The sequence below is a fragment of the Leptidea sinapis genome, chromosome 14 (genome assembly GCF_905404315.1).
Source record: "Leptidea sinapis chromosome 14, ilLepSina1.1, whole genome shotgun sequence".
Classification (NCBI taxonomy): domain Eukaryota; kingdom Metazoa; phylum Arthropoda; class Insecta; order Lepidoptera; family Pieridae; genus Leptidea; species Leptidea sinapis.
In genome coordinates this window covers 13,567,070-13,590,279 of record NC_066278.1, presented here as the reverse complement: position 1 = coordinate 13,590,279, position 23,210 = coordinate 13,567,070, and the positions used below count along the sequence as shown (strand labels likewise).

Here is a 23,210-nt window from a genome sequence, read left to right as displayed (position 1 = left end):
ACATTTTGTCTGTATCATTTCTCTCTAATTTCTCATCTGACTAATTGTTTTTATGTAACTTTTCTGCCTGCACATTCGTAGGTACTTTTACGTACTTACCAGTTGACATATCAATACGAATGTACTTATAAGATGTATATTATTTATGTAGTTAGTATGATGGAATATTTTTCGCCAAGGGAAATAAGTAAGCTATTGCTATGGTAGCTCAATACAATCGAGTATTGCATTTAAATCTATAAGCTTCGTAAAGTTTAAATGTGCGTTATTATTATATTTTAAGGTATAAACTAGATTGTATTTTAAATAATAAATGCTGTCTCCCCACGAGTGATACATAGTTTTTATAATAGACCCAAGATAGTTGTAACAAATTTATAATTTAATAAATTAAATTTTAAATATAATTACTTCAAACTGAACGCAGAAAGCAAATTGAATTATTTTTGCCATACGCTTTAAAAAGTGTGCTATATAGGTCACTTTCAATGTAGTATTATGCACGAGAACCACGGACGAATGTGATAAGGTAGCCGAGAATGTCATGACCAAAGCACATGTTTTTGCAATTCTCCATTTAATTATAATATGTACCAAATCTATCTACTTCTCTGATTGAATATTAAATGGGTATATATTTTTGGTGTCATTATAGAATTTAACTTATTTTTAGAGCTGCTAATCGCAGTAAGAACCGAACCCATGACCCATTTACTACATGATCAACAAAATCAAACCTCTGCTTGATAAAATATTTTCAACAAATTCTCTCAATATTGTTCTTCATACCGTTCAACATTTAAAATTTAATCGGGACTAACTAGCTACATCCGTTGAGCTTCGCACTTCGCAATCACAATGAAAATTTAGATTACAGAACAACTGCCAAATTCTTAGCTTTCATTGCCAAGTAACTTCGAATTTATCCCCTCACGACTTCCCTTTAACCCTGATTACTTCGTACGAGAATAACAATGTATTGGCTTAGAAATTTGGCGTGAAAACACTGAACTGAACAGCTATTACCCGCTGCGAGCTCTGATAAAAGATATTTGAATGGATAATTTAGATAAGCTAGGCACAATGAATGTTTATTTATACAATGTTGTAGAATGTTTTAATGAAATTCATAAATCACAATGTCTAAAGAAACTTTATTTATGTTGTTTTAAAATAGAAGTATATTTATTTAAGTAAAAATTTTTTAGCTGCGTTGGGGATTTTTGTTAGGGGAAAATCTTATGGGTTCGCGTCACTGACTTGTTCATGACTGACGCACGTGATAAATAAATAATTAAAAATGAAATACAAATATATACAGTTAGACACTTTTTAGACGGGTGATATCTCGTATTTTAGTTATTCTTATATCTGTAGTTTTGCAGCTGACGTATTGTGCAACATTAGTGCTGTGTACATCTTATAAGTGAAATTGAATGGATTTAGTGAAAAGTTCAATTTGTAATATATATGTATATATGTGTACTAGGCATTGCTGAAATAATGTTTTTTATATTTATATATTTTTATAAATAAGTTTAACATATAAATTCATTTATTATCAATATTTATTAATAATACTTTTATTGTTTTTAAACATAATAAAATTTAAAGTCTTAATACTAATATCTAAGTTTTCACTTCTATCGGCAGTCTCTACACCTGCCATTTTTTAATAGAAGAAGAAGACGAGCTCCATCTTGTCCCACACTATTTTGCAACATCATAGGGACCATCATTGCCGACTTTTTACGTCGTTCGGTATTTTTATAACAGTTTAAACACTACAAATTACCCTTAAATATCGTCCTGGAAAATCAATGCAAGGAAGTTCATTCCCCATTTGGCATGGCAGAAAGGTGTATGAGAAGTGATTGTAAAAAAATTAATAAAAAAACAACTGACTCTTCGGTAACTTCAGGATACACGGGCTTCTAGTTGGGCAGTATTAATCGACAACGACCTGTATGCTGCGAGAGAGAGTTGGTCATCCGCTTGGAAAAACTCTAGAAAAGCCTAGCCCAAATGATGGGAGTATTTTTTGAATTAGAAATTTAAGAAAATTAAAATTTGAAATCATCGTATAGCGACGAAAAACTATAGTAGAATAAAATAGTTCTTCATCCATTGTTTACTTGCCACAATGTTGTGAACAACAGTAATAAAACTAGACTCATACTAATGTATCACCTTATTTCCTATTTTATAGTAAATTTGTTAAATGTCGAGGAAAGAACTAAATGTAATGAAAACCTATTGAGACAATATAGTGCTCCTTAAACCCGACTTAACCTTTGAAGGGCATCTCGGCTTAAGTGTCTATCATGACCATTTATCAACCACTAATAGCTTACCGGATAAAATATTGATTCTGAACATAGTGCAGTAGCCAAGATCGTTTAACTAAACTTTTATTGAAGTACATGCCATTATTAGATATTCCTTTAATCGTGAAAATTTTGTCATCATATCTTATTTGTTTTTAGAGTGTGGTAATTTTATCCATTTTTTATTTGTTATTTTGTTAAAGACAAAGTATTAAAAAAAAGCAATTGTGTTTTTTGCATATAACCACGATGCAAGTGAAAAAAAAAAGGGGGTAGGATTCGAACTGATCTACTTCTCGGCAACCAGAGCTTAAATCTGGCGTCTTAGACCGCGCGGCCGAACTGACTTGGAGGCAGTACTAGAAATTAATGATACAACTATACCTCTAGTACAATGGGAGTACCGCGGCCGATTGTAATGCGACAGATGATTAGTAAAAGTTTCCATAAAAAAAGATTTATAAGAGTAAACTTCTCACCGTCCGGTTTTGTAAATTCTTCACTTTGCATAGCAACGTGACCGGATGTCCAACAAGGCCAGTCACGTTATCTGGAGTGGTAGGATCAAAGTATGGTGACACGGGGGTTTGAGGCCAGTCTTCTAAGAACTCTGTCCTGAATCGTCGAGATGACTCGGAAACTGTATTCTCACGAGACTTGTTACTGCTGCTATCTTGGCGGCAAACTGAAAAAAATGCTTATTTATTGTATAATGTATATAATTATTTTACCAGATTATAATATAGTAGTGTGCAAACTACAATTAAAAAAAACGAGTGCGTCTCGGGATGCCCGACACAAGTGATGAACTATTTAATATTGAAATTGTTGAACTTGAGACAAGCTTATGTTATTAATTTTATGTATATTAACATGGTTATATGAGAAAAGGCTATTTATTAATACACAATTTTATTGATTACAAAATAATAAATATTTTATTCTTACTTACAATTCTCGACTATCTGTTTATTGTTAGTATCATTATTTAATCCTATAAAAGTAGCAATTTGTTAGAGCGAGAGAGGAGGAGAAAGGGAAGCCAGCCATCTGGCGCCGTAACGCGTTACGTTACGAATCGTTTTACCCTCCCATAAGAAGTTAACACTTTAAACATTATTTGTGTTTTGCTTTCAAGAGTAGGTTTGGTTTCCGTAGCTAGTAAAAATTTTGCTCATGAAACTTAACATATTAGGTATCAAGTTAACAAGCGCAATTGCCATCGCTCTCAGAATTCTGGGTCCTCCGTTAATCGTCATCAGAACTGAATTGTCATTACAATACATTGCCCATACGCATATTTTTTCGATTATTATTAGTTCTGTTTATTTTAATTGCCCAGTCAATTCTAGCACCACTGTAGAAGCTTGTTATTATTGGCCAGATGGATACTTGACTTGAATGAATCATCTCATAGTATTGCAGACTTCATCATTAGGGAATCGATCTGAAAAATGAGCTTTTTGAATTCGAAATTATAATTTAAGAGTCGCATCAAAATTTTTTTTCAAGCTGTATTGAATATTATCGAAATCTTAAAATTGCAAATTTTGTTACCAATTAAATAACGAGAATAAGGGTGAAGTGATGAAAATGAAAATTAAATTGGTTTTATTTACGTAAATTCATGGTATATAATATACTCCGTCTGGTATTATCTTTCCGTGATAGCTGGTTCTACACTATTTTCAAGTGAAACAACGCTATAGACTTACTATAGATGTGATATGTTTATTTAGTCCATCGTGGGAAGAGAACACCACGCGGAGTATATTATCATACTATGAACTTATAAAAGCATTTCAAAATTTTTCCTTTACAAAAACAATTGCGTGTGCAAAAGAGTCCAAAAGAAAACTACGTAAGTAACGTAAAGTTAAGGATAAACTATTATGACTTTAGCGTGCGCGAGCCGTGCCTTGTGTTATATCAATATATTTACTAAATTTAGTTTTTTCAGTAAGAAGAATATAAAAGTCCTTGCTCTAATCAGTTCCCTAATATGTAATAATAATAATAAGTTCGTGATACCAGTGATAATTTAGTCAAGTACAAACGAGGCACGGTTTCAAAAGTTCTTGAACATTTTAAGTGATGCTGCCCGCGTTCCGGGCGAGGCCAAGGGTCGGACTTGCCCCAAAGACGCACGATACCGCGCCTTTCTCAACACGGTGCAATATTCGTGAAGTTTTGAAATCGTGCCTTGTATGGGGCACTGCTTGCACCCTAATGGTCCCGCATGATTCATCCTTAAATCGATGTTGACACAAATTATTAATTTGATAGCTCTCCCCAATGTTGTCACACCGAGTACGATGTCTCAATTATAGCTGATTTGGCTACAATCTCATGATTAATCACTTGAACGTCTATCGAGTGTGAAATTTTTCCAAATTCGCGAGAGTTGGTGCTTGAAATAATTTTATTGGCCTGTTAAATATTGTTACATTTGTCGTGCAGCAATTTGATACGATACTCGGCTATTATGAATCTATTTAAAATTCGAAATACTTAATCTTATGATTAAGTACTTCGTAGCTACTTATGTAGGTATAATAAAAATGCTACAAATGGAATTCAAAAGTTAATTGTATACTGAGAGTACTTATTTAATTATTTCATATTTTTTAAGCAAAATTAGATAAAGCCTTCTTTATTTTAATTTTTAGTTTAGTGATATTATTGACCTTCAACAAACAGTAGCCTTCATAAATAAATTAAAATCTTAAAGCTTTTGTGCAGATGATGCTTTGGTTTTATACTTTTTAATGTTGCTACAATCAGCACGAAATTTTTTTCAAAAAGTATTAGATTTTGAGAAATTACATGCAATTTGTGACAGTAATATAGTCCAAAATTTAATGAACTACATAATATTTAATTACCTAATATACTAAGGCCTCGCAATATGCCATTAAATATTGTTACAGCATATATATATGACACTATATTAATTACTGCTTCTATCTATGCACCGACTTATTTGCAAACATCAAATATATCCATCATTGTTTTTCGCAATAATTGTCAATTTGCTTTTATAAAAAAAAATATAAAATACATTTAATTAAAAAAAAAACAACTAAAAATTATTATATCGTCGTATATCAAACATAAAGGAAACCATAAAAACTATAAACAACCGCAGTTATTATAAATATTACGCTTATCATAATAAAGTTTTAAAAGAATCGACAACGTATCGGTTTTGTATCAATATTCGTTCATCGATTCCCAATTGTTGAATTAATAATACATAAATAATTCCACCTTATTCATAATAGAACGCTTATCGAAGGTATAAACCATACACAACATAACCAAATAGTTAAAATGTGTTTTAAGTATATCTAATGTTGAATGATCACACTTATAGATTTTAGTTAAAACGGAAACAAAATGATTGATTCGTTAAGTTTTGATTTATATAATTTCATTTAGCAACAATTTTTTATCGCTTCGATTTAAGAATTCTCAATACACATAACGCTTAACCTTATGTGACACTCAGCTTAATATTATAAACTTCCTGGAATTAAAAATCGACGCCTAATACACAATAGCTAACCGAACGCCAATTGTTTGCTATCGAGGGCTTAAAGTTGGTTTGTAGAAGGGTCCTTACTTCAATTTATCACATCAACTATATTGAAAGGATAATGAGTGTTTTAGCAATTGTCTGCGATTATGAATACCTTTTTTTAACAAGCGTATAATAACCTCCGATAAGTCATTATGATTAAAACTAGTGCAAACTTGAACCAGTGTATAAGTTGAAAGTCTACTTACCAATAATACACGAAAGAAAATGTACTGTGAAAAGGCATGCCGCTGTTGTACGCGCCATCTCAGAGGCCCCTATATGAGGTCATCGTGCCTGAAAACAAAGGCTCGTTAATAACTCCTCAAAGAAACACGTTCTTTTGTTCCGTAACATAAACTTTTCGTTTTAACTTTCACATACGCGGTACGAAAGTTAAAACGAACGTGGTCAGAAATTTTCTTGCTTTTAAATTTGTTGCAATATAAGTTGTCTTAACTGCAACATCACGCTAACAAAATTACGAGGAAACTTAGCTTAAGCGTGTTATATTAATTTTAGCTTTGGAACTTATTAAGTTATTATTTTTTATGATAGCAATCAAGAAACTTTATTGTTTGAAATTAATTAAATCTTTATTACAGCTCCAATTTAATTATGTTGAATTTATTTATATCAAATAGTAATAAATAAAAAGGTATATTTTGAATTTCTTTGCACTGAAATGTCTGTCGTAACTCTCTAGCCTCCTGTTACTGAATTATTGAAATATTGTATACAGATCATTGACGTACAATAAGCAGCTAGAATCACAAAAACGCTCAAAATTGTCTGATTCAAAACTCTGCCTACTGTCTACGTAGAGTTCTCAATCAGTCGTGTTTCGACCGTGCTTTGAATACAACGCCACGCAAAGTGTTCAGTGAAAAACTGTCCAAATAACAGTATATCCAAACATAAAAAGGTTAGAGTGTTGTATTTCAATTAAGTGTCCCTTTAAATTAACAAAATTTTGTAACATACTAGACGATTTTATTCATTTTAATAAATAATTACATTTCAACTGCTAAGACAAAATGTACTTGCCTTTGATTAATAGCGTCGAAGCTTCTGATGAGCGTATACAATAGATTTTGAACATTACTGCTCTGAAATAAGGAATAATATTATATAAAATAATAAATTTGAATGAATGATTTAGTGTTATCTGTATAAGTTAATTTACACGTACATACGTTGCCAGCCTGGCAACCTTTTAATAGGCGATTAGGAGTCTAGTTGTTTCGTATTGTGTGTCAATGATATAGATATATTATGAACGTAACATTTTTTTTATATAAGAGGGGACAAACAGGCAAGAGGCTCACGTGAAGGGGAGTGGGGAGACAACCGCCCATGGACATCCGCAACAACAGGTGTCAAGACATGCGTTATCAGCCTTTAACTATATTATAAATGTATATCATTGACTCACTACATTGACAAGTTGAACTCTTAGTCAAGGTATAGGCATCAAGTTATGTACCTTTCAAGCAACGTGATATTACATCTTTGTATATTATAAGACTTCAAGTATGTACAATAGTGTAGACTGCGTTAAAGCATTTTTTCAGCGTACTGACATAATGGTTCATGATACTATGTAGTTGGATTTACAAGTAAGTATATATATTACTAGCTGACCCAGCAAACGTTGTATTGCCGATATTAAAATCGCGATACAAAAGTAACTGTTGATCGTAGATGGGTGAAAATTTGACATTTAGGGGGATGGAAAATAGATGTTGGCCGATTCTCGAATGAACTAATATGTGAATTCAAAAATCGAAAACACATGACTGTTGATGATGACAGGTACATGACGGAATAAAATCAAACCTGTTGACTCACTGACGTTTTTAAATATTTAGACTATAATATACTATAGAAGTGCCCTGCTAGTGACAATTTGTGATATTTTTTAATCACTTGAACTAGTCCAAATGTGATTTTCTTATGTTAATTCTCTATCTCATACCGCTACATGTTCACCACCTATTTAATATGCAGAATTAACTCAATTCCTTATGAATTCCATCATAGTAATCGAAATTATCGAAACAATCCTTTCAAGTTCTTCATGAATCCTGAGCGGCACTGCATTGTAATGTGCAAGGCGTATCAATTACTATCAGCTGACCGTCCTGCTCGTCTCGTCCCATATTTTCATAAAAAAGACGTAAATAACAACCCTCGAATTGAGGACGTATCCTATTTATGAGCTTGGTTGAAAATACCAGCATTATCTATTTAAGTTATAAAATATAATATATTCAAAGGGCAATAAATAACCCTATCCCTTACAAAGTATCAAAACTGTCAACTCACTTTTCAATAAAATTTAACTTATTCGAGCTAAACAGTAATTTCTACTTTCCACCCATTTTCCTTATTGTTTTGCTATCAAACACTTTACAATGCCTCACAAACTTTTTGTTAAACTTTTAAAGCAGTTGTCTTGTTGTTCCACTTAGAGTTTCGACTTCAAAGTAATTCTGCTTTATCATTCCTACTTAACTTTAGATATTTTCAATTCAAATGCGAGTTACAGTAATTTTGTATGATATTTTTTTGTCACTTCAAATACAGGTAAGAAATTACAGTTTACATAATTTTCCCAACAACTGAAGTCACTAATAGTATTTTCTTTGATAACGCGAGTGTTTACATTAATAAAACACTTTTTAAAGGAATAAAACGCGTGTAATTGCAACTATGATTTTACATTAGATTTTGTGTAAAAGTTACATTTTTATTATTATTTTGTCAACCCGACGTTTCGAGACCTTTCCAGAGCACGTTTTCAGGGGGATTGCGATTGAAATGAATCAATATTGTATTTGTCATTATGAAGATTAGCGCCATTTATTGCCCCGGAGGTAATATTTGCTGTTGACAGATGGTTTCTGGCAAAATTTACTTAAGAGGTACTGTCATTGAAGTCAAAAAGTGTTTTATTTCTATGAAATATTGGAATTCACTAATTTTGGAATGCGAATAAAGTTTTAATTTTAAGTTTTTTCCCTATTCTGGGAGACCATTAGTTTAATTATTTCAATACCTCATTCCCAAAGAGTAACAATTCAGTAAATGGTTCTCAATAAAAAAAAATAAACAACTCGACTTGTTATTGTATGAAACGCAAATATCCTAAGACTTATGAGGTTATATTGGAAGTAATAATTTAACTGCCTTCACTTATCGACTTGTTTCTCTGTGGTCATGGTGGGTACATACTTATATCAAACTTGCTGAATTTCAGACTAGTTTTTGACACTTTGGAACTGAGGTATCGATTTGAAGTTTTGTAGCTTACACTTCACGCCAATCAGGGTATTCGGATTCCATTGTAAGGCACTCATTATCAAACTTCTTTCACATAAATCTAATTTAAAGAATCTCAAACCATCATTGGAATTTTTATAGATAATTATGAATTGTAAACACATAATATTATACTATTTTCAAACTGCAAATCTAAATTGCAAGTCAAGATCACTACATCATTCGTTTATGGGACAGTTTCTTAGTATTTTTTTTAATGTTTGTGTGGGTATACCTCTTACCATTACCAAGATCTTAGGTAACAGACCAAACTTTAGGCTATATAAAATACTTCTACTGGATTCGTCGAAGAATGAGAGTTTCACTAAATCTTTCCATAGGATATTTTAATTTCTTTAAAGTCTTTGGTTTTGTTATTTCAGCAGTACGAAACTATTCGTTAAGCTATTCACTTTTAATGGTTTAAAAAACAGGTTGTTTGTAAAACAAAGGCGAATGAAATCTATGTACATTACTGTATATTATTTTAGTATGAGTATTCTAGTTTGCAGATTATTCATAGATATTTAATATTGTTTACATACCTACTTGCGACTGTATGATTATCTTATTCAGGCACGACATTTATGAATAAATCATGATTTAGTTGATTGAATTCATGGGACACATTAGTGTGCTGATTCTAGTACCTTGTGGATTTATGAATGTGGTTACTCTTGTGGATTCATTCATGCCGTACAGTTCATGCAAAGCTATTATAGACCCGTATCTAAGTTTTCTTTCAGGAATTAGTCATATATTTTAAGAGGTTTTAAAATTTATTTATGTAACTAAAACGATAAGGTAAAATAAAAGTACCGAGATGGTCAATCAAATAATTACTTTCTTTTTTGCCTCTTTGTTAGTATTTTAAAATATAAAAATAAAAAATCAAAATATCATGTCATTAAGGACATTATCATTTAAGTACGAAAATGGCACTAAAGAATGTCAAAGTTATAGACTACATAACACAAAAATAAAAATTTGAATTTTTCATCACCAACAAAAGCCAAGTTAACAATAACGGAATCGACCAATAACCGGCAGCGCTCGTACACGAGTATTATTTTTCTTTTTATGACAATAAAGGACAAAATGAGAAGGACGTTCAGCCACAACAACCAGTCACTATGCTTGGCGTTCGTGGATTATGAGAATGTCTTTGATTCGATCAAGACCTGTGCTTCAGTCTATCTAGAGGTGTCACATCGATTTCCGATATATCGAAGCGTTGAAGTGTTTGTATGGAAACGCCACCATATCAGTCCGTCTCCAGGATCCGATCTCGAAGCCTATCTGACAGCAGCGGGGAGTCAGACAAGGCGATGTCATATCGCGCAAGCTGTTCACCGCTGCGTTGGCGGATGTCTTTAAGCTTCTGGACTGGAACTGCATCAATACGTTCGATTAAATTCAATTCTCAGACGACTAGCTACGATGTGACATATGCTAAGAGACCTCAGTAAAATATAACGTACGGGGGTTTTTTTGTGACTAATTCAATCATTGATTAAACTCAAATTAGCTCTAAATTCTTTTAGTTTGGAGCCAGTGCGCTTCTTTTGCTTAAGATGTAAGATTTTTTATCCATTTTGCGACAGAATTTACATCAATAGAATGGAGTTTGGCATGTACATAATATTATTTTTAACCTAAGAAATGTGTCTTCAAACATTAGAATACTCGTTCAGCACAACACAGCGGATTAATATTACATGAATTGTCGTAATGGATATTAATGTAATCATTTAAACTGTAATAGAACACAACCTTTTGAACGCTATCTCATGATGTAATACTAAAGTAAATATTATTATTACAAATTTCAATAACCGAACAAATACTATAAAATGATGCTCGAATACACGTAAATTAACAATATTTGCATTTACTTGTACAACCGTGAAACAATATTTGCAAATGGATTAAAACAATAAAACTGATATAATAATGCTTTATGTATCAAACAAGTTTCATAGTAATGCGTTTACTATATTCAATTTTTAACCTAATTGCTTGCTGAGCTGACTGTTAATAATACATTATTATGCAACCATTCAATATCATACAAACAACAAACGTAGGTACTCAAACACTACACGTCATCTTTAGTTAGCATTACGTTATTACTTCAGTATGCAGCCAGCATATCTTGACTGAGGTTCTACTCTTACAAGAGTAGAAGCTGTAAAAAAGAACTTAAAACATACTCGAGGCCCTCCTATATTAACTACCGGCCATTAAGTTAAATAAAAATTTATTTCATAGTATATTATTACATTGTTTACATAAATACTCCTTCTGCCCTCCTTAATATTGGGTGTTAAATAATTTAATTACTTGTGTTGGATTACCTCGATTATATATATTTTTTTGAATAATCCTAATTGAACTTTGATTGAGTTGTTTCATTCTTCTCATTTAAGTCAAAATACAAAATTCAATTGCCTCTTTCAATACTTTTCTTTTATTACATGGATTAAGTGGATTATAGGTATAATTAATAAACCAATAAGTTTTATTTTTTTAACAAACCTGTGTCAAAGGATTCCGTTCCTTAACAATACTTTTTTAAATACATCACAAAATTTAATTATATTTTAACAGTCAATTGGAGCTATGTAAAGTATTATTACTGTAAAAAATTAAAAAATATAAGATTGTAAATCATTCAATGATATTTTAAGTAATAAGCACTGTGTATAGAACCTAATTAAAATTCTCTTTGATTACGTCAAAGAGACTTAACTCTACTGTCCTAGTAATGTTCTCACGACAAGATCTCAGTGAACTTAGCTAATATTAAAACATAAGATTATTACTTGCTGACATATTGTACAAACATGATATCAACAATATACCTAGGTGGAATTCGGCGGCAGGAATCAGGTAGAAGACATGAATGAAAGGACATCCCTACGCAACGCCAAGTTATCTAGCCGTTCACTGAGTACTGGGTCCCCGACAATTCGAGCATTTCTGTGTTGCACGTGGTCAAATGGTTTGAGCTGCTACTAGGATCCGCCACACCAGAGATGATAACAATACTCCAAATGTGGCCGAACCTGCAGTTTGTAGAGTGCTAGAATGTGGGCAGACTTGAAGTATTGCCGTGCTCTATTAATGATGCCCAGCTTCTCCGAAGCCAATTTGGCTTTGCCTTCCAGATGGTCAACTAAAATTGGCAATCGCTCGAGATTTCGAGACCCAGAATTCCGATACCTAGGTGAAAATTCTTAGAAAATGAAAAACGGCTTAATGTAGAAAGTTGTTAATACTTTTATTGTTTTTCGAAGTAATCTCCGTACCTCTCTACACATCGCTGCATTCGATGGAAGCACTGAGAAAAGCAGTGGGCCCATTCTTCCTTAGGGATCTATTTTATGGCATTTTCGCACGCTTTCACCGCATCTTCAGAGCTCGTAAAGCGAATACCTCGAATTTTATCTTTAGTTCTTGGGAATAAATAAAAGTTGTAGGGCGCCAGGTCAGTCATTATCTCGACACCTGCCATAGTCAAATATTCAAGCTAAATAGTCCGTTTTGCGGAATGCGCTGAAGCATTGTCGTGGTGAAGGAGGATCCTGCTTCGAGGGCGATGCTGTCGAATTTTTTCCAAGAAAACAATCAAACAGCGATTGACATACCAGTCTGCAGTAACTGTCCTTCTATCCTATAGCACAACTGTCGCGAAATGGCCTTTCCGAGCAAATAATGAGGCATTCATCTTTTTTCCTTGACTTCTTCCTTTCTTTACCTTAGTTGGTCGATCCTCAAAAGGAAACACCCACTGAGCTGATGGTCTTTTGGTTTCGGGTTCGTAGGAATATATCCAGCTTTCACAACCTGTGACGATGTCAAATACAGAATTTGAGTCACCGCCATTGAACTTATGTAACATTTGGCGATAACAGTCCATGCGAAGGTTTTTTTTTAGGAGTGGTAGTGCCATGTTGGGTCCTCACGGACACAACCGAATTGGGCCGGCACGCCCGGAGAAATACCACTCCCCCACTCGAAACCGGCGTGAAATAGCGGCTATGCCGCTGTGTTTCGTCCGGTGAGTGGGATATCCGGAGGCCTACACCCCCCCTCCCAAATATAAATGGCAGCAAAGACTAAAAAGAGACTACTCCAGGACGGTACCAGGCTATGCAGCCCTGGAGAATCCGTCCCTGGGCGTCCACAATTAGGGCCTGTACCTAACAATGGTTGCTCAGGCTGCCCCGCGTATTCTGGAGGGGGCAAATCTGCTCGGGGCAAACAGAGCAGGAGGCTCAAACCACCCTCCTCCACACTCGCTGTGGACTTTTGCAACATCAGGGGGCTTCGATCAAATTTAAATGCCGTCCACTTTCACCTGGAGACGGCGAAGCCGGCCCTGCTCTTTTTAACCGAGACACAGATATCCTCCCTGGCTGATTCATCTTACCTTTCCTACCCGGGGCATAATTTGGAACACTCCTTTATACCACGGGCTGGCGTGTGCGTTTACGTCAGGGAGGATGTCTGTTCTCGACGCCTGAGTTTTCTTGAAGGACAGGACCTATCCATCATCTGGCTGCGTGTAGACTGCGATGACCATCCGCGAATCTACGCATGCCTGTATAGGTCCCATAGCGGTAACGCAGAGACTGACCGGCTCCTCGAACACATCCAAATGGCTACAGATTCCGTGTTGGAGCAGATCCCCACTGCAGAGATCGTGTTTCTTGGCGATTTTAACGCCCACCACGCCGAATGGCTAGGCTCACGTACCACCGATCATGCAGGGAGATCTGTTCACGACTTCGCCTTAGCATATGGTCTGACGCAACTGGTTATTGCGCCAACGCGAATCCCAGATGTTCAAGATCATACACCTTCACTGTTGGACCTTCTGTTGACCTCGCATCCGGACGGCTACCTAGTTTCCGTTGACCCTCCTCTGGGATCGTCGGACCACTGCCTGATCCGGAGCACCGTGCCGATCATGCGCCTAACACGGCCCCGCTTATTAGGCTGTCGCCGCGTGTGGTACTATAGGTCAGCAGAGTGGGACGAGATGCGGTACTTTTTTGCATCCTACCCGTGGAGGCAGATCTGTTTTCAGCTGGGAGATCCAGATGCCGCTGCTGACGCTGTTGCTGATGCGGTACTGCAAGGTATGGAACTCTTTATTCCATCCTGCTCTGTGCCTATCGGTGGCAGGTCCCAACCATGGTTTGACCGCTCCTGCAAAATGGCCTCTCGCCGAAAGCAGGAGAGGCTTGGGTCAATGCGGTGGTATCTAAGGATTTGAATTCCAGCGAACTTAAAAAACACTTCAATCATGCCTTCAGGTCCTTCAAAAGAGTTATTGCTGACGCGAAGTCGAAGCACATTGGCAGAATTGGCGAGAGACTTGCACGCCTTCCCTCGGGAACTCGTGCGTTCTGGTCGCTCGCCAAGGCTGTCCAAGGAAACTTCTGCCAGCCAGCCATTCCGCCACTGCACAGGGATGATGACTCGCTGGCCCATGACGCGAAAGAGAAAGCTGATCTCCTGGGCTCCCTCTTCGCGTCCAACTCGACTCTGGATGACCAAGGTGCACCACCACCGCATATTCCGCGGTGCGATTCATATATGCCGGAGGTAAAAATCCGGCATAGTGCCGTGCTTAAGGCGCTTCTCACCTTGGACATTCACAATCAAGCGGCCGATAGTGCTGCGGACATGTGCTCCGGAACTGACGCCGGTCCTTACCCGTCTTTTCCGGCTCTCCTGCTCATCAGGCGTAGTCCCAAAATTATGGAAGGCGGCTTTATTGCACCCGATCCCTAAGAAAGGTGTACGCTCAGATCCGTCCAACTACCGCCCTATTATCATTACCTCCATTTTCTCCAAAGTAATGGAGTCGATCATCAACCGCCAGCTCTTGGGATACCTAGAGGGGCACCAGCTGATCAGCGACTGCCAGTACGGTTCCCGTCAGGGTCGCTCAGCTGGTGATCTTCTTACATACCTCACCCATAAATGGGCGCAAGCGGTTGAGTCGAAGGGAGAGGCGTTGGCGGTGAGTTTGGACATAGCGAAGGCCTTCGATCGGGTGTGGCATAAAGCGCTTATAGCGAAACTGCCATCCTAGGGGCTTCCCGAGAAGTTGTGCAAATGGGTCACTAGCTTTTTGGCTGATCGGAGCTTCAAGGTTGTTATCAACGGTGCATGCTCCGACTTAAAACCCATAAACGCTGGTGTCCCGCAAGGCTGCGTGCTATCCCCTACGCTGTTTCTTCTGCATATCAATGATATGCTGCAAATCAGCAATATTCATTGCTATGCAGACGACAGCACAGGGTATGCTTCCTACACCGGGCGTGCCAACATGTCCCGGGATAGCGTCGACGAGAACCGGATCAAACTTGTGTCTGAAATCGAGACTATGCTTTGCAAAGTCTCGGAATGGTGCCGACAAAATTTAGTCCAATTCAACCCCAAGAAAACACAAGTTTGTGCGTTCACCACTAAAAAGTCTCCCTTTGTCAAATCCCCTCGATTCGAGATCACTCCTCTAACTGCCACAGCCTATATTGGCATACTTGGCGTCGATATATCGAGCGACGTTCAGTTCCGTGGTCACTTAGAAGAGAAGGCCAAACTGGCCTCTAAAAAGCTTGGTGTACTCAGTAAGGCGAGACAGTACTTCACTAAAAGCCACCGCCTGCAACTTTGTAAGGCGCCAATTCGGCCTCACATGGAGTACTGTTCTCACCTCTGGGCGGGTGCTCCCCAGTACCAGCTTCTTCCATTTGACCGCATACAACGAAGAGCGGCTCGAATCATCGATGACCAAGTCATCTCCGATTGGATTGATTCTCTAGCATTGCGTAGAGATGTGGGTTCTCTCTGCATCTTCTACCGCATTTATCACGGGGAGTGCTCAGAGGAGCTGTTCGGGTTGATTCCAGCGGCCGAATTCCACCATCGGACATTACGTGCAAAGTACCATCCGCATCACGTAGACGTTTGGCATTCCACAACCGCGCGTTTTCTTCGAAATTTCTTGCCTCGCACAGCCACTTTGTGGAATCAACTACGGGCAGCGGTCTTCCCGAACAGATACGACTTAGGGACCTTCAAGAAAAAAGCATACTCCCACCTTAAAGGCCGGCAACGTGTTTCTTGACACACCTGTTGTTGCGGATGTCCATGGGCGGTTGCCTCACCTCTCCCCATCCCGTGAGCCTCTTGCCCGTTTGCCCCCTCTCATATAAAAAAAAAGGTGTTTCTGGTCGTCGGTTAAAGTATGGGGAATCCATCTGGTACAAAGCTTCCTGACGCCTAAATGTCCATGTAATATTTTGTGAACTTGACTCATAACAATGCCTAGTTTTGCCCGTATCTGCTGATAGGTCACTCTGTTATCTTCCTCTATCATGAGCACAGCACTGATGTTATCTACAGTAGTCGCTGTTAAAGGACGTCCCTCACGCGGATCATCATTGAGATTGCTACGTCCACGCTTTAACTCATTAAACCAATTATAAATAGTGGCACTAGATGGGGCTTCATTAAGAAATGCTAATCGCAGCCTATCATAGCTTTGTTGTTGAGCAAACCCACAACGAAAGTCATAATAAATCATTGACCGAAAATTTTCTCGCGTTAGGTTCGTTTTCATGTATTACAAGAGTTTTAGATTTGCCGCCATTTCACAACAACAAATGACAAATGAATGCAATATAATACATTAGGTTACCAATGAGTACTTAAATTGAAATTAAAAAAGTTTTCATTAATGCAATGCAAGCAATGTTGGTAACTGGCCAGTTCTAAACATTTTCAGTGTTACTCACGTATTATTCCTCAATGATTCAAACACCACGTTTTAAAATTATAGATTTTTCCATAAAACCAAATTAGCCGTGAAATCTGTTGACACTATTAAGTTTTATGAATTACGCGCGTAGATCATGATGTTAGGATGAGTTTGATATCGTTTTACTTGTATCTTTCAAGGCGGATAGAAGATTTGGGTTACTATGTGGTAAATGATTACAAATCAAATCAAAATCAATTTATTTATTTAGGTCAAAGAAAATATGGCGTGAATGTTAAAAGTTTACTTTTTACCCTTTACCACCAATTGAAAAGCTTTAATGAGAAGATGTGGAAACAAACTCATTGCTACTCTTGTAAATCCACTAGAATTATTGAGTACAGTGCCTCTACTATTTCTTGCACATGCATTTTAAACAAACAGATGTAAAATGCGAGCCCTATATTAAGGGTTACAAACATCAAACCGATATCTTATTGTCAAACTGGTTACTACCTGGACTGATCAACGTAATTTCACGTTATACTCAAAGTTATAGTGACTCATTTCTATATTCAGTTTTATTTTAGAACAATAAGCTGTGAAGAAAATTATTAATTATTATATAAAACCAATGGTATAGCAGTATAGATATGTAATTTGTTTACTCATATTCGTTTTACTACACCGACACATTGATTTTATTTTAAAAGGATTGCATTAAAAAAAAACAAGAAAGAAGAGGATGGCTAATGTTTCTTCACTCCCAGAATATAAATTGACCTATTATTGCTTTTCAAGTCTCATAATGTGCTTCTTTTAAACACACTATTATAATCACTAGACTAAACTTCATAAGGTTAGTTTTATTCAAATTCAAATATTTTCGTCAAAAACTACCATCCATTCGAAAAAGTACGCCTCAGACCTGAGAAAAACAGGCGCAAATAACTCAGCAGACTTCATTTTGACAAAAATATCGAAACAATATAATATCGTACAAAGGTTATCGTATAAAGGTTATTATTTAATAGCCTGAGGGCAGTCGCTCCATTCCCAATCTCTATTTATTTTCTATCAGAAAGTATTATATATAATTACAATATTATAATGCGATGTCCTACTGCTAATTAAAGGTTCACACTTTTTAAGCCACATCACTTATTAATAATGTTTTGTATGGTAGTTGTGTGTATGTGCGTATGTGTCTGTGTGTGAGCATGTTCTGTTTTTTTTTTAAGGGGAAAAATACTATAACGTATCGTGGGGTCAGGATGCCAAGGACCCCGTATGTCAGACTCGGTCTGGTGACCTATACCGACTAAAGAACCGCCTCTTTCTTCTGTTCCCTCGTTGTTGCCCGCTGGATTGCCGTCAAACATTTCTTCACGGGGAGGGACTTACGTGTTAGCAGCTACTTCCACTACATGCTTGCCTTATTTGGGCTCTTCGTCTCTTTAGGGTGCGTAGCTCCTTAAGCACTTAGGTTGCATAGCCGTTTGTGTGTGTGCGTACGTGTGTATGTATGTGTATGTATCAGTGTGCATGTTTGTATGTAAACATGCACTCAGTAAACCGAGTAGTAGGCATAACAAGATTATGTTTGTTCCTAGTATTAACATTGTGATTATCATAGTTTCTAGCATATCCCTAAAACACGCCACATTTTTATCTTGTGTGGTTCACAATCACTTATAAAAACTTATTAAAGGAATTGTTATATTATTAATGGAATTAAAAAAAGGTACTAAGTAGAAACTCTAACGATCATTGACTTCGAGAGTACTTGTAATGTCTCGTAAACTATTACCGTAATCGAACCAGGAAATTGCAAGGTAATGTCTAGCTGTCTAGCTGGTCTTCTTGAATTAAATATCAGAAGAGAGACAAAAAACAATTTATCGCATCCCACGTGAACAAGACGAATGGACCTGTGAAGTAAGGCTCTTCATTAATTATAAAGGTACTCACATAAATTAAGTACTGATCTATTTTTTCTATTTCTCTACTCTAAGGAGTATAAATTAATAGGTATGGTAGAAAGGAAAAACGCCTTTTAAGTTACGTTACTAAGAATAATAAATCCCTCTTACATTATGAAGTAGAGAGAATAAAAAATTTAGCATTAATACTAGTACATCTTCATTCAGAAAAATAACAGAAGTGAAAAAAATAGTCCCCTTTTCCAAAATATATCCCATCTACGACAATGTCTAAAGTACAATAAATTGAATTGCCCTAAAGTATCTAAATAATATTAGGCAGCTTAAGTAAGTACTTGTAAAATAATATTATCTTTAGAGTGTTTTAGGTTTTTGCAACCTATATCAATCTAGGTCATTTTAAAGCCACAAACTTCACAATTTAATTCATGTTAAGTATTAAGCTTTGCGGGTATTTGAGATGTATGAAATGTATCTGATATAAGTAATGTTGAAAACAAAAGCAGCGGTTGTCAATTTGACTGTTGTGTTTTTTTTTCTTTTTTGAATATTTTTTATCTCATCTCAAGATAGTTATGGAACGAAACAATATTCCATCTCTCAGGATATCAGGGACACGTATCGTAGATGTGAAAATGAAAATCATATTATCTATCTAAAATATAAAAGTAATACCTAAACTGAGACACATTTGAAAGTGATCAATCATCGCGATGAAAATTCGAAGTTGCCATACATTAAGCAAATGTACCAACTTCTAAATTATTGAATATTATCATTACAATGAATATGAAACTCATTAAAGTTTAAATATATGAATAATGTATTTCATGTTAACACTAATTAATAAATAGAATCGACAATTTGGTTAAGTAAATTCGAACTCAGTTCGTTTTTCCGAAGCAGCATTATGGTGTATGTAGGGTCATTAATAACATCAAAACAAAATGTTAAGATATGTGGGATATTATTAACTTCTCTACAGAAAATGAAATTTATATGACCTAGAAAATATTATATTATTTTATTAAACATGTTATTTTGGCCGGGCCCTATGTCAGTCTATTCATTTATAAGCAATGACCATAATATATAACTTGTCCTTTTACGACAATATATTATATTCTTTCTAAAGTACTTTATTTAATTATATCTATAACTAATATTAATCTCATTTATGTTTTAAGTATAATAAACTGAAATACACACATCAAAAAAGTCTAAGCAACACGGACTAATTTAAATTTTAGGATGGTTTTTCACATTATAACGTTGTATTTCATTTTTAAAATAATATTTTTCCCGTCCTATGATGTAAAAATAACAGCTGTTGTCTTTATAAGTTCTTTTAACAACAGAAATTAACAACATCAGAATATACTGCAGAAACTAAGGTACAAAAGCAACTAAACATTTTTTTAACAAAACGAAATTTCTAAAGAAAATGAATTTATTATGAAAGAATAGGATAATTCAATACAAAGTAGGGCCTCCTCTGCTATGGAACAACTGATCAGTTTTTCGCTCCAAAAACCCTGTTAAAAAAAATCATCTGAATTGTTAGAGCCGATGCCGAGAAACGCAAGATATAGTTACTAAATAAATATGTACAAGAATTGTTCCTTCCAATATAAAAAAATGGTCGTGTGTAATACTTAAGAAGTCAAACTAACCATCAATTCATAAATCCATTGCAATTAGCAAGTATTAATTATTAAGACTGTGAATCTAGTATGTAGACATTATTTTTATACCTATTCTCAGTTTCAAAATCTATTCAAGCAATGGTACGTCGATATAGAAGTATCACTTCAAAAGTTTGATAATGTATTCTGATCAATATATTTAGTAATAATAATTTTAAATTACAAAGTTGTACGTGAGTATTCTCCCACTTATAGCAGAAACAATATGGCGCGTAACCGAAATATTGACGAATTGCTTTAAAGTTTCTCTCATACGTCGATTAAGAAATTTCACTTCAAGAAGATTAAAATGTTTAAAATGCTATAAGACATTTTTTTCAAAATACCGTAAAGGCCGGCAATGCTCCTGTGATTCCTCTGGTGTTGAAATAAAATCTGCACGGAGGTGATCACTTAACACCAGGTGACCGTACCATCGTTTGTCCTCCTTTTAACTTAAGAAATTAAAAAGTGTTCTAGAATTACATAAGACAAAAATGGTAACAAATTGATTTTGTTTCGAATCTCTACAAATTCTTTTTAATGATAAAATACGAAATATATATATTGCCAATAAAATAGTAGCACCACCCAACGAAGAACCGAAAAAAAATCATTTTAATCCACAATAACTAAAGAATCCTCTCTCTGAATAAAAGATATCCCAATTGACAGAATTTATACGAGCTATTTATTGGAAATTCGCATGTTAAATTATAGCAGTACTAGTGGAGAGATTGCCGTCCGCTTGTAGAATCGAAAATGATTTACGGAAGTGTTTTTCAACTGAAGGTATTACAGATTCAACTTTTATATTCCAGCCATCATTTCACAATCGAATTCGTTTAAAACTTTGTAATAAAATTAATTCCAAGTGAATTTTTTACATGATATGGATTGATTGAAATACAATTTGGCTTATTGCGTAATTGAGAAGGCGTAAGATAATATATAATGCCTACTACTCGGTTAAGTCGAGTTAGCAAGTCTTTTGTGGGGCGATGTATATGCTTTTACAACAGGATCCCAGAAAATGTTCAAAACAATAGTATTACGTTATTCAAAAGAATTGTTAAAAAACGTTTGTGTGGGAAAGGTTACTATAACATAAATGACTTTCTTAATGATACCACAGATTGGGAATGAAGCGACCGCCCTCGGGCTATTAAATAATAAGTCTAATTGTACAATGTTACTTTGTTACTTTGTAAATGTTACTTTAACTGTAAAACATATTTTTGATGAAAAAAAAAGCCCGCTGAGTTTGTTGCGCCCATTCTTCTCAGGCGCGAGGCATTCATTTTGGAATGGGTGGTAGTTTTTTGACTTTCAATAAGTGATGTCACATCCTATTTTGAATAAAAATATTGGAATTTGAATAGAAAGAATGAAACGAGAAGAATGAAAGATACAAGAGAGAAAGTGGGACTACACACATGGTCTTATATTTAATATAATTAATAGTCTAACGAGTTCTTAGCGATGTACTACCAGGTTACATTATCTCTGTACATAACGAACTGGATGACGTCACATAGTTGCTTTGTTATGGTGTGGAAAACAAGCATCACTAGAATAGTATGATTTGTGAATAAGCAACGATTTATTTTATCTGTATTATTGATTCATGTAAAGCTGTTACCGTGCCACTAAATAAATTAAAAAAAAATGTAAAGATGTCACGATGCTGATAACTATTAAAATGATTATGAAAAATCAATGAAAGAATCTGGGTTAAGTACAAAAAGTAAGTAGGTATTTATTTTTCTGACATAAATATTATAGCGACACAGAACTAAACTACATAATGAACAATGAAAACTTAAAAAACAAAGCAGTGCTAGCACGAAAATATCACAAATGTAACAGAAATGAAGCTGCTTGAATTAGAAGTGGGAGAGTCACGCAGCCGTCTTTTGACGTCAGCACAATCGGGCCAGACTCGTCCGGGTTAATTACCACACTCGCACAGAATACCGGCGTGAAGTAGCGGCCTAGTGCCGCTATGTTTCGCATAGGTTAGTGTCGAGGACCGGAGGCCATTCCCCCCCCATCCCCAACAAAGATTATGAAAGCGGTCCCTAAAGAGATAGTACCCCAGGAGGGTACCGGCTCTACCAGAGTCGGAGAATCCCTCCCCGAGCACTCTAGCTAGGGCTGCCCTTCGTATTCTGGGGAGGGCACAGTACCGCGCATGACCAAGGACAAACGAGGCAGTAACGCAACGGCATCCCGCTCCACACTCAACGTGGACTTTTGCAATATCAGGGGAATTCACTCCAACTTAAACGCCGTCCACCACCACCTTGAGACGGCGAAGCCGGCCTTGTGTTCCTTACGGAGACGCAGATATCTCGACCTAGCGATACGTCATATTTAACGTACCCCGGGTACAAAATTGAGCACAATTTTTTGCCTCATGCCGGTGTATGTGTGTACGTTAGGGAGGATATCTGCTGTCGCCGTCTCGGCAATTTTGAGGGTAGGGACCTGTCCACTCTCTGGCTCCGCGTAGATTTACTGGACCAAGTCCGCATCTATGCGTGTGTCTACAGGTCCCATAGTGGTAAC

General features: G+C 35.9%; 1 protein-coding gene across 2 annotated transcripts in view; it reads right to left on the bottom strand.

Annotated features, from left to right (window-relative positions):
- The window catches only part of LOC126968027 (zwei Ig domain protein zig-8-like), a 63,946-nt gene that overhangs the window by 26,521 nt on the left and 14,215 nt on the right, over positions 1-23,210 (bottom strand). The window contains exons 2-3 of one of the 2 annotated variants that reach the window (XM_050812810.1): positions 6,117-6,204; positions 2,807-3,012 (exon numbers count right to left, since the gene is read on the bottom strand). The exons of the other annotated variant lie outside the window; for it this stretch is intronic. Of the exons in view, the coding sequence (XP_050668767.1) occupies positions 2,807-3,012; positions 6,117-6,174 (264 nt within the window). The 5' untranslated portion in view covers positions 6,175-6,204. The remainder of the gene's footprint in view (positions 1-2,806; positions 3,013-6,116; positions 6,205-23,210) is intronic. 2 annotated transcript variants of the gene reach the window in all.